This window comes from Scyliorhinus torazame, chromosome 4 (genome assembly GCF_047496885.1).
Source record: "Scyliorhinus torazame isolate Kashiwa2021f chromosome 4, sScyTor2.1, whole genome shotgun sequence".
Classification (NCBI taxonomy): Eukaryota; Metazoa; Chordata; class Chondrichthyes; order Carcharhiniformes; family Scyliorhinidae; genus Scyliorhinus; species Scyliorhinus torazame.
In genome coordinates, this window is record NC_092710.1 from 166609790 (window position 1) to 166622889 (window position 13100).

General features: G+C 50.9%; 1 protein-coding gene across 2 annotated transcripts in view; it reads left to right on the forward strand.

The window, feature by feature from the left end:
• atad2b (ATPase family AAA domain containing 2B) overlaps positions 1-13100 on the forward strand; it is a 219309-nt gene that overhangs the window by 123506 nt on the left and 82703 nt on the right. For both annotated transcript variants that reach the window (XM_072498861.1, XM_072498860.1), the window contains exons 18-20: positions 811-997; positions 1104-1289; positions 3312-3447. In XM_072498861.1, coding sequence (XP_072354962.1) covers positions 811-997; positions 1104-1289; positions 3312-3447 — 509 coding nt within the window. The remainder of the gene's footprint in view (positions 1-810; positions 998-1103; positions 1290-3311; positions 3448-13100) is intronic.

Consider the following 13100-nt stretch of genomic DNA (forward strand, 5'->3'; position numbering starts at 1 on the left):
AACAGTGCACCCACATGTTCTCCTTTAACCAAGCACATGTTACTTCTTCAAAGAACTCCAATATGTTGGTTAAACATGATTTTTAACTCACCAAACCCTGTTGGCTCTGCCTCATTGCCTTGAAATTTTCTAAGTGCCCTGCTACACCATCTTTGACAAAAGAATCCCTATGACGGATGTAAAACATATAGTAGTTTTACAGTGAGTCAAAACTGATTCTTGGAGCTAATCAGAGGTTGTACCCGTTGAAATGTTCATCTAAGCTAAGCCGATGTGTATTGTCTCTAATGGTTTATTTAACTGTTCAGAACAAATACAATTAATTATCTATGAATTATTGGATTGTGCAACTGATTTTCCTAAAAATCTTGCCATATGTTGCCATCTTCTGGAAGGTTTCAGTTTTGCAAACTATATTCACCATTGAAAAAAACATAGCGGCCCGTAACTTCCTGACTCCCCAGTGTCAGATTTAGAGATGTATACCAAAGATCCGCTAGGAAATCCCTCTTGAAGTTCCCAGGTAAGGGTTTACGTGACAATTGTCCAGAAGTGTTAACTTCCCCTGGACAATTGTGCTGCGCTGGGAACCATCCAACATAAATATTGGCCAGGACATGGGCCTCTGCTCTCCTTTGAAATAGTGTCATTGCATCTTTGACATCCACTTGAGTGGGTAAACAGAGCCTCTATTTCGCATCTCTGAAAGTGAAATGCTCCCTTGTTCATCTGAAAAATTAGACTTACAATTTTATCAATACATGCATATCTTTGAATTGGAAACACTCAGTTGAAGATTTCTTTTTACAGGTCAGCCCATCACCAGCCAACATCCCATCGCCCACGGTTCCTTCTTTGTGGAAGCAAAGGGTCTGGTCAGAGTTCACATCTTGCTCCTGCAGTGCTTCATTCACTTGAGAAGTTCTCCGTACATAGGTTAGATCTGCCAGCAGTGTACTCAGTTAGTGCCAAAACACCAGAGGAGTCATGTGCACAGGTGAGGATAAAGGAAGTGAGGAAATTTGTGTAGATATGATTTATATGGACAACTTTTAAACCAGGTAAACTATTTATTTTTCTCTCACCCTTTCACTCCTTCCTAGGTTTTCCGTGAAGCACGTCGGACAGTACCAAGTATAATTTATGTGCCTCACATTAAAGAATGGTGGGATGCAGTTAGTGATACAGTGAGAGCTACTTTCTTGACTCTGCTTCAGGACGTACCACCCTTTTCCCCTATTTTAATATTGGCTACCTCTGAAACAGAATATATTGAGCTGCCAGATGAGGTAGGTTATCAATTTTACTAAACTCCATCAGATTGTTTGGGTGCTCTGTACAATACTAACAGTTTGACTCCAGGAGGTTGTCTATATTGTGGTGCAACCTAAAAGTAACGGCAGTACTTTCATCCAAAATATAGCTTTAAATAGAAACATGGCATTAGAGGTCCATTTAAAAATAAAAGTACATCTGAAGCTCTGATGTATGGCTGAGCATTAAAATTTAGTGTGCACTAATTGTAAAATTTAGTGTGCACTAATTGTAAAATTCCATGATGCTAAATTATTTACAGCTGATGTGTTCAGTTAAAAGTACTTAGAACAACTTTGTATTTGTGTAAAGTTTCTGCCAGTAATATTGACTGCTGTCACAAATGGCCTTATTCACTGATTTCCAGTACATAAAATTACAAGCCTAAGTTTTAAAATATTAACTTTTATTATTTCTTCAGGTTTTCAGCACTGTTTTGAATGTCAGAGTAAAAAATGCATGTCCTAGCAGTGATGTACAAAATATGTGCATAAATATATTGGGCATGATTCAGTGACCCTGTTGCGCCTGGTGCCAGGCGCAATGGGTGAATTGCGCGAGAGCCCAAAATTGGGCTCTGCGCCAGACCGATCACAAGTCATCCAACTCACCCAGCCTAATGGCTCATTTAAATACCCGAACGTCGGATTCACCCTGTGCCCAGGACACAACACACCTGTGAGACCTTGCCAGTGCATTTTTTAGGCTGGCCGACACGCCTCAGGGTCGGGGGCTTCTTTCTCACAGGCCATTAGAGACCCCAAGTGGTCGGGACAGGGCAGGGTGGTAGCCTGGCACTCCTCCTGGCACCTGGGAACCTTTCCATTGCCGCTGGCCCAGTGTTCCAGGGGCACTGCTGGGGTGCCAGGCTGACAGGGACAGGGTGCCTAGGTACCAGGTTGGTATTGCCAGGTGTTGAGGCCAGGGGGTGTGAGGGGAGGGTTCCAAATTTGGGGGTGATGATGGTGAAGGGTGTGACCTTAAAAAGGGAGGAGAAGATTGGGACTGCCGTTCAAAATGGTGCCCCGATCTGCGAACAAGCGTTCCTGCTGGTGAAATCAGCTCGCCAGCAGGAAGCCATCGAAAGTGTGGCCTGGGTGGGCCAAAAAAACACTGCAGCCGCCAAGAAACACCCCACTAAATGCGCCCAAAAGTGCACTTTAACATATGTCTGCTGAATTGCGGCCATTGTTTCTTATTCTGATTATTAAAATGTAAATTTAATTTGCAAGGCTGATCTGTTAATATTAATCTGCACATTCTTTTGTAATTTAACATACTCAGGGGGATTCACCGACCCCCCGCTGGGTTGGAGAATCTCCGGGGGGGCGGGGAGAATCCCGCCCCGACGCCAGCTGCCGTATTCTCTGGCGACGGTTTTCGGTGGGGGCGGGGTTCCCGCCACGCCGGTCGGCCCCCCCCGGCAATTCTCTGGGCCCCGATGGGCCGAGCGGCCGTCCGTTTCTGGCCAGTCTCGCCTGTGTGGATTAGACATGGTCCCACACGGCAGGACCTGGCAGGTAAGTCGGCTGGGTCCTCGGGGGGGGGGGGGGGGGGGGGGGGGGGGGTCGCTGGGGGGATCCGACCACAGGGGGGCCCCCACGGTGGCCTGGCCCGCGATCGGGGCCCACCGATCTGCGGGCGGGCCTGTGCCGTGGGGGCACTCCTTCCTTTCGCGCCGGCCCCAGTAGGGCCCCGACATGGCTGGCGCAGAGAAGACAACCCCCTGCGCATGCGCGGGATCATGCCGGCCCTTCACCGCATGTGCTAACTCGCGCAGTCCCTTCGCCTCTGGTTGGCACTGGGCCAACCCCTCTGGCGTCCACCTAGCCCCCAGAAGTGCGGAGAATCCGATTTTCCCGCCAAGGTGGGGACTTAGTCCCCGGAAAGGAGAATCCCTCCCCATATGTTTCATTTAGTGATACAATTATTTATTTGAACTATCAGTTTACCATAGGGACACATTATTTGTAATGAATTTTCTATTTAAATTTAAGGTTAAATGCATTTTTGAAATCCATTATGGGGAAGTTATAGATTTACAGACACCTAATGAAGATGAAAGAACAAGTTTCTTTGAAGATTTGATATTAAACCAAGCAGCAAAGCCTCCACCAAGGAAGAAGAAAGCTGGTAAGAGTTAATGACGGAAAAAATGTTATTCAGATTAGATATGATTTAGCACTGCTGCCTCACGGTGCCAAGGACCCGGGTTCGACCCCGGCCCCGGGTCACTGTCTGTGTGGCGTTTGCACATTCTCCCCATGTCTCACCCCCACAATCCAAAGATGTGCAGGGTAGGTGGATTGGCCACACTAAAATGCCCTTTAATTGGAAAAATAAAGAAACAAATTAGATAAGATGCAATACCACAATAACCAAGCTAAGTATGATACATTTATTTATAAATAATGTGTAGATTACACTATCAGTCTTTGTATTGCACTCTCCATGCATCACTTGATAGTTGGTAATGGGCCACATTTTACAGGATTTAGATCTTAAGGAAGAATGAGTTTGCCTCAAGGTATTTTGATACAACATCCTTTTGACCAATCCCACTGTTGCACAGCATGAAGCAGCTAATCTCGTTGAAGCATCAGTTTTTCCTTTAAATGGAATGATTTTAGCATTTGTTTGCACATTATTATAAAGGCCTAGATCTTCCGATCAGCCGCAGAGCTGACTTAAACCATTCATTTGCTTATTTACTATTTTATGCTGGAGCCTTTGAACTTTCAGGTTCTGAATCCAGTTTAAATCCAGCGATGAGCAGAGTTGGAAGTCCATGCGGTGAGCATAATTCTCGCAGAGTCACACCCTTTTTCCTCAAGAATGGAAGAAAACTCACATAAATCTGCCCTCAGTTCAGTGGGGTTACAGGGATAGGGTGGAGGTGTGGGCTTGCATAGGGTGCTCTTTCCAAGGGCCGGTTCATACTCGATGGGCCGAATGGCCTCCTTCTGCAATGTAAATTATGTGATTGACTTACAGTGTCATTAAATAGACATGTCAATCTCGAAAACTGTCCGCCACCCCCCATGCCCGCTGGTAATGTTCACCCCCCCCGCCCCCCCCCCGGCAATAAGACCGGAAGAGAGATGAACATTGTTAGTAGAGTGAGGTTTACTGGCATGGTTTGGGGTTCAGGGATTATGGGGAGAAGGCAGGAGAATGGGGATAAGAAAATATCAGCCATGATTGAATGGCAGAGCAGACTCGATGGGCCGTGTGGCCTAATTCTGCTCCTATGTCTTCTGGGTTGGGGGAGGGGGTGAACATTGCTCTGAAATGGGATGAATATTACCAGGGTGTTGGGATTGTCATTGCTGGGATGGTGGGGTGAGGGTTGGGGCAGTTGTTCGAAGGCTCAGCATTGTAGGAAGGTGACGATGAGCATTACTGGGGGAGCTGATGTGGAATGAGCATTGCTGGGAGTCTGGTTTGCAGAGATGAGGGCTGTAGTTTGTGTGGGGATAAAACACATTTAATTGACTTGCCCATGCGCATGATTGCCACATTCTGCTGGATTCCGTCCGAGTAGTTGTTTTCCTACTGGTACGATTGAAGTGTTTTGCACATGGAACAAGGGCAAGTGAAATGAGGTGCATGTTGATTGCACACAACATTGACTGAGAACCGTGCACTCCCTTTGCGCCCAAAGTGTAAATATTTATTTTGCTTTTATCATTTGTAATTGATGAGCGAATAATAATATATAAATGAGTAAACATTTCCTATAACTAGTTGTGAAATATTCGGCCTGTATCAAATGTATTTGATCTTATCCATCAGGTCACATTTAGTGAACAAGCATGATTTCAGTCTTGTGCCCCATCAAGATAAAGGAGGACCACTCGTGCAGCCTAATCACTAGTTTAGGTTTCCCATCACTGCTCTAGGTTTCCCATCACTGCTCTATCTGATTTAATCCTCAGCAGGCTTGCACATGCTAGGAATATTTCTAAGTAAACTTCGTAAAGCCAGAGTAAGTATTGGACAGACAGCGCAAGATTTCAATGATACACGCAGCTGATCCCGCTGTCATGGGCAATTGTGCAACAATCTGTGCTAAATTTCCCCTTAGTGTCCAAAGGCTTAGGGGGCGGGTCTGAGTAATTCATAGTGTTTTCATTGAATTTACAGTGCAGAAGGAGGCCATTCGGCCCATCGAGTCTGCACCGGCTCTTTGAAAGGGCACCCCACCCAAATCCACACCTCCACCCCATCCCCATAACCCCACCCAACACCAAGGGCAATCTTGGACACCAAGGACAATTTAGCATGGCCAGTCCATCTAACCTGCACATCTTTGGACTGTGGGAGGAAACCGGAGCACCCGGAGGAAACCCACGCACACACGGGGAGAACGTGCAGACTCCGCACAGACAGTGACCCAAGCCGGGAATCGAACCTGGGACCCTGGAGTTGTGAAGCAATTATGCTAACCACTATGCTACCGTGCTGCTGGTAAGGTGCTGTTTTGGAGGGTCGGTGCAGACTCAATGGGCCAAATGGCCTCCTCTGTGATGAATCCAGACAGGGAAAAATCAGCAATCATAAGTTGAAACTTCCCACACAGGTGCCGCACACGTGCACGTGTCAGGACTTCCTCAGGGTTCTGAGATACATCAGCGATTTAAGTTGAGTCGTTCCCTGCTCCGCATATTGGAAAATTTGGGACATTAAATGCTCATTAGCATCAGGACCAAAAATAGTCATTTACCTTATTGGAATTTTTTGGGGACTTGGCACAAAATGGCTTTGCGTTAATTGCTGCAATAATTCATTGTATACCCTGTCCTTTCGAAGTTTGGAAGTCATGACATTTATTATGTAAATTAAAGCTTTTTTCTTAATTTTCATTCTTCATCTCTTCCAGTATTTTTCAAATAAGATTGGTACTAATATATTTTTAAAAATATTTCAATATGATCACAGCTAATATCAGTTTCACCTAGTCCACCAATTATTATTGGGGGTTTAGGTTAGCAGAAAGCCACAACAGGTGTTTTACATGTTTCAGGGAACCTGAATTGTAGCTCCAGTATACAGGAGGTTGAGAGTAGTGAGGTCATGAGTAAGGTTTCAAAGTTGCAGGAGTGTACCGGCAGGCAGGAAGGTGGTTTAAAGTGTGTCTTCTTCAATGCCAGGAGCGTCTGGAATAAGGGGCGTCATTCTCCGACCCCCCGCCGGGTCGGAGAATCGCCGGGGGCTGCCGTGAATCCCGCCCCCGCCGGTTGCCGAAGTCTCCGGCACCGGGGTCGGGAATCGCGCCGCGCCGGTTGGCGGGCCCCCCCGCTCGATTCTCCGGCCCGGATGGGTCGAAGTCCCTCCGATAAATTGCCTGTCCCGCCGGCGTAAATTAAAGTACCTTTCCTACCGGCGGGACAAGGCGGTGTGGGCGGGCTCTGGGGTCCTGGGGGGGGCGCGGGGCGATCTGGCCCCGGGGGGTGCCCCCACGGTGGCCTGGCCCATGATCGGGGCCCACCGATCCGCGGGCGGGCCTGTGCCGTGGGGGCACTCTTTCCCTTCCGCCTCCGCCACGGTCTCCACCATGGCGGAGGCGGAAGAGACTCCCTCCACTGCGCATGCGTGGGAAACTGTCAGCGGCCGCTGACGCTCCCGCGCATGCGCCGCCCCGACCTGTCATTTCCGCGCCAGCTGGCGGGGCAACAAAGGCCGTTTCTGCCAGCTGGCAGGGCGGAAATCCCTCCGGCGCCTGCCTAGCCCCTCAATGTTGGGGCTCTGCCCGTCTGATTGGCGCCATTTTGGGCGCCAGTTGGCGGACATCGCGCCCTTTGGGGAGAATTTCGCCCAAGGTGGGTGAACTTGCGGCATGGGTTGGTACCTGGGACTTCGATGTTGTGGCCATTTCGGAGACATGTATAGAGCAGGGACAGGAATGGTTGTTGCAGGTGCCGGGGTTTAGATATTTCAGTAAGCTCCGGGAAGGTGGTAAAAGAGGGGGAGGGGTGGCATTGTTAGTCAAGGACAGTATTACGGTGGCAGAAAGGACGTTTGATGAGGACTCGTCCACTGAGGTAGTATGGGCTGAGGTTAGAAACAGGAAAGGAGAGGTTACCCTGTTAGGGGTTTTCTATAGGCCTCTGAAAAGTTCCAGGGATGTAGAGGAAAGGGTTGCAAAGATGATTCTGGATAGGAGCGAAAGCAACAGGGTAGTTGTTATGGGGGACTTTAACTTCCCAAATATTGACTGGAAATGCGATAGTTCGAGTACTTTAGATGGGTCTGTTTTTGTCCAATGTGCAGGAGGGTTTCCTGACAGTATGTAGACAGGCCAACGAGAGGCGAGTACTGGGTAATGAACCAGGACAGGTGTTAGAATTGGAGGTAGGTGAGCACTTTGGTGATAATGACCACAATTCGATTAAGTTTACTTTAGTGATGGAAAGGGTTAGGTATATACCGCAGGGCAAGCGTTATATCTGGGGGAAAGGCAATTATGATGCGATGAGGCAAGACTTAGGATGCATCGGATAGAGAGGAAAACTGCAGGGGTTGGGCACAATGGAAATGTGGAGCTTGTTCAAGGAACAGCTACTGCTTGTCCTTGATAAGTATGTACCTGTCAGGCAGGGAGGAAGTGGTCGAGCAAGGGAACCGTGGTTTACTAAAGCAGTCAAAACACTTGTCAAGAGGAAGAAGGAGGCTTATGTAAAGATGAGACATGAAGGTTCCGTTAGGGCACTCGAGAGTTACAAGTTAGCTAGGAAGGATCTAAAGAGAGAGCTAAGAAGAGCCAGGAGGGGACATGAGAAGTCTTTGGCAGGTAGGATCAAGGATAACCCTAAAGCTTTCTATAGATATGTCAGGAATAAACACTAAGGGCATTTAAATGGTCATTGGATAGACATCTATTTTCACACTTTCCAGAATTGCTATCACCTCCTCCTTATGAACCTCAAGCCCTTCTAGTCTAGTAGCCTGAATCTCAGTATTCTCCTCGACAACATTGTCTTTTTCCTGTGTGAATACTGACGAAAAATATTCATTTAGCACCTCTCCTATTTCCTCGGACTCCACGCACAACTTCCCGCTAACTATAGACCAGTGAGCCTTACTTCTGTTGTGGGCAAAATCTTGGAAAGGTTTATAAGAGATAGGATGTATAATCATCTGGAAAGGAATAATTTGATTAGAGATAGTCAACATGGTTTTGTGAAGTGTAGGTCGTGCCTCACAAACCTTATTAAGTTCTTTGAGAAGGTGACCAAACAGGTGGATGAGGGTAAAGCAGTTGATGTGGTGTATATGGATTTCAGTAAAGCGTTTGATAATGTTCCGCACGGTAAGCTACTGCAGAAAATACGGAGGCATGGGATTCAGGGTGATTTAGCAGTTTGGATCAGAAATTGGCTAGCTGGAAGAAGACAAAGGGTGGTGGTTGAGGCGAAATGTTCAGACTGGAGTCCAGTTACTATTGGTGTACCACAAGGATCTGTTTTGGGGCCACTGCTGTTTGTCATTTTTATAAATGACCTGCAGGAGGGTGTAGAAGGATGGGTGAGTAAATTTGCAGATGACACTAAAGTCGGTGGAGTTGTGGACAGTGCAAAAGGATGTTACAAGTTACAGAGGGACATAGATAAGCTGCAGCGCTGGGCTGAGAGGTGGCAAATGGAGTTTAATGCAGAAAAGTGTGAGGTGATTCATTTTGGAAGGAATAACAGGAAGGCAGAGTACTGGGCTAATGGTAAGATTCTTGGCAGTGTGGATGAGCAGAGAGATCTCGGTGTCCATGTACATAGATCCCTGAAAGTTGCCACCCAGGTTGAGAGGGTTGTTAAGAAGGCGTACGGTGTGTTAGCTTTTATTGGTAGAGGGGTTGAGTTTCGGAGCCATGAGGTCATGTTGCAGCTGTACATAACTCTGGTGCGGCCGCATTTGGAGTATTGCGTGCAATTCTGGTCGCCGCATTATAGGAAGGATGTGGAAGCATTGGAAAGGGTGCAGAGGAGATTAACCAGAATGTTGCCTGGTATGGAGGGAAGATCTTATGAGGAAAGGCTGAGGGACTTGAGGCTGTTTTCGTTAGAGAGAAGAAGATTAAGAGGTGACTTAATTGAGGCATACAAGATGATCAGAGGATTGGATAGGGTGGACAGTGAGAGCCTTTGTCCTCAGATGGTGATGTCTAGCACGAGGGGATATAGCTTTAAATTGAGGGGAGATAGATATAGGACAGATGTCAGAGGTCGGTTCTTTACTCAGAGAGTAGTAAGGGCATGGAATGCCCTGCCTGCAACATTAGTGGACTCGCCAACACTAAGGGCATTTAAATGGTCATTGGATAGACATATGGACGATAAGGGAATAGTGTAGATGGGCTTTAGAGTGGTTTCACAGGTCGGCGCAACATCGAGGGCCGAAGGGCCTGTACTGCGCTGTAATGTTCTATGCCTCCATCCAATATGACTGAGCTTTAGTGTGATAGAAACCTCGGTCTTGGAGACCTTGAACTTGTATACATTCTGTGTCTGGAAATCTTGGTTTTTGCATTGCTAGATCAAATTACTTGAGGAACCTTGAATGTGGTTATACTGGTAGTCAAAATAGTTTTATCACCAGAAATTAGGTGAAATAATCCAGATCACAATGGGGTTATTTCCATCAAATATACTTGATAGATTCAAAAAAATAGAAAAGATGCTGTTCAATTCTTCATTGTCCAGCTCTGAACAACAGGTCAAGACTATTGCAGAATATCCGGCATCGTGTCTTGGAGACTTGAAAGACACACAGTTTCATTTTGCTGAACAGTTTTTGTTGTTACAGATGTTAACATTGTATGTTCCATTCGGTTGGTCTTTGTTCCCTGGGCATTCACAAAATGGCCTTCAGTCATTGTAGTGAATTTCGTACAGTGCCATCTGCAAATAGGAAGTTGGCTCATAAGCTTATTTTGCATCCAACAGATACTTATCACAGTTTGGCATTGCAACTTGGTCAACCTACCACATTTTTATGTTGAGCCATGGTAGGACATACCATTAATAAAGATTTTGCTTCAAGTAGCCATGTCAGTTTGCACAATGCTGATTTTTTAGCCATCTAGATTGGATTCTCTTCCTCACAGGTTTTAACAATGGTATGTTTTCTCTGTGCCTCAGCCATCTTCATCATTTCCACATGCTGAATTGTTTGTTGGATCACTAGAGCTGAATGCACATCATGCTTGGTCTTCTACAGGCCATCTTTAATCCCGCTAGTTTAAGTACTTTGTTCTGGATCTGAGATACTGGTCCTTGGAATAGTGTCCTTCAGAGCATTTTGCTAGACACAAGGGGCGTCATTCTCCGACCCCCCAGAGGGTTGGAGAATGGCCGTTGGCCGTCGTGAATCCCGGCCCCGCCGGTTGCCGAAGTCTCCGAAGGGAGAAAAGTCGGCGGGGCGTTAATGGCGCCGCTGCCGTCGGAGAATGGCACGGGTCTGCACAAGGCAGCCGATTTTCGGCCTGCCGATATTCTCCCTTTCGGATGGGCCGAAGTCCCGTCGACGTGATGACCGTTCACGTCGACGTAAATTAAACCTCCTTTTCATCGGCGTGACCCTGTGCTCCAGGTTCACGCCGACCAGCGTGGAGGTGAGTGACGGCCTGGGGGGTAGGCTCTGGGCAGGCGATGGCGTGGCCGCAGCCTGAATGTGTGAGGAGAGGTGTGTCTCGGGTTGTGTGTGTGTGTGTGTGCGGCGGGGGGGGGTGGTGGTGGTTAGAGTGGGCTGGGCTCCGGGGGAGTGCCAGGAGGGGGGTCCGTGCCGGGGAGGGGGATGGGGGGTCCGTGCCGGGGAGGAGGTTGGGGGGGGTCCGTGCCGGGGAGGAGGTTGGGGGGTGTCCGTGCCAGGGAGGAGGTTGGGGGGGTCCGTGCCGGGGAGGGGGATGGGGGGTCCGTGCCGGGGAGGAGGTTGAGGTTGGGGGGGGGGTCTGTGCCGGGGAGGAGGTTGGGGGGGGGGTCCGTGCCGGGGAGGGGGATGGGGGGTCCGTGCCGGGAAGGAGGTTGGGGTCCGTGCCGGGGAGGAGGTTGGGTGGGGGGTCCGTGCCGTGGAGGAGGTTTGGGGGGGGTCCGTGCCGGGGAGGGGGATGGGGGGTCAGTGCCGTGGAGGAGGTGGGGGGGGGGTCCGTGCCGGGGAGGGGGATGGGGGGTCCGTGCCGGGGAGGAGGTTGGGGTCCGTGCCGGGGAGGAGGTTAGGTGGGGTCCGTGCCGGGGAGGGGGATGGGGGTCCGTGCCGGGGAGGGGGATGGGGGGTCCGTGCCGGGGAGGAGGTTGGGGTCCGTGCCGGGGAGGAGGTTGGGGGTGGTCCGTGTCGTGGAGGAGGTTGTGGGTGGTCCGTGCCGGGGAGGGGGATGGGGGATGGGGGTTCCGTGCCGGGGAGGAGGTTGGGGGGGGGGGGGGTCCGTGCCGTGGAGGAGGTTGGGGGCTGTCCGTGCCGCGGAGGGGAATGGGGGGTCCGTGCCGGGGAGGAGGTTGGGGTCCGTGCCGGGGAGGAGGTTGGGGGGGGTCCGTCCTGGGGAGGGGGATGGGGGGTCCGTGCCGGGGAGGAGGTTTGGGGGGGGTCCGTGCCGGGGAGGAGGTTGGGGGGGTCCGTGCCGGGGAGGGGAATGGGGGGTCCGTGCCGGGGAGGAGGTTGGGGTCCGTGCCGGGGAGGAGGTTGGGGGGGGTCCGTCCTGGGGAGGGGGATGGGGGGTCCGTGCCGGGGAGGAGGTTGGGGGGGGGTCCGTGCCGGGGAGGAGGTTGGGGTCCGTGCCGGGGAGGAGGTTGTGGGGGTCCGTGCCGGGGAGGGGGATGCGAGGGCAAGTGAGTTGGTCCACCTGGCCAGGTGCCAGCCTCCAACAGTTGGACCCATGCGGTCCATGCCACCTGGCTGGGGGGAGGAGGGGATATGGGCAATGTTGACATGTCGTCGTCCCCCCCCCCCCCAAACCAGGCCGTCATGTTTTCCGATCATCCAGCGATGTTGGCCGCCGTGGCGGCAGCCGCTAATGTCTATGTTGCCCTGGATGAGGAGGAGGAGGAGCGTGCCAGAGAGGCGGCGCAGGCTGCCGCAGAGGGACAGGCGGCAGCCGCCCAGGCTGGAGGGACACCTGACCGACAGGACGAGGAGGGGGAGGAGGACGTCGCGGCCCCACGGCAACGGAGGCACCCGAGGGCGCCCCGTGTGTACCGGCCTCGGCAGTTATACCAGGACCTCACGGACCAGGAATGCAGGAGGAGACTCCGGATGAGGCGGGAAACCGTGGCACACATCTGCCACCTGCTGGCACACCTGTCACCGCGTGGCACTGGCGGGGGACACCCTCTCCCCGTGTCCGTCAAGGTTACGGTGGCCCTGAACTTTTATGCAACGGGGTCATTCCAGGCACCGAGTGGGGACCTGTCCGGCATATCACAGACATCGGTGCATCCGGGCAGTGACAGATGCCCTATATGCCATGGCGCACCGCTACATCCGCTTCCCTGTGGACCGGGCCAGCCAAGATGCCCGGGCCGTGGGCTTCTCTGCCGTGGCCGGGTTCCCCATGGTCCAGGGCGCAATTGATGGGATGCACGTCGCCGTGCGGCCACCTGCAGATAACAGGGCCGTGTTCACCAATAGGAAGGGGACCTATTCGATGAACATACAGGTGGTCTGCGACCACCGCATGATGATCCTGCATGTCTGCGCCCGTTACCCAGGCAGTGTACATGACTCATACGTGTTATCGCGGTCTTACATCCCCGGCATGTACGAGGGACGCCATCCCCGGCTGAGGGGCTGGTTGCTGGGCG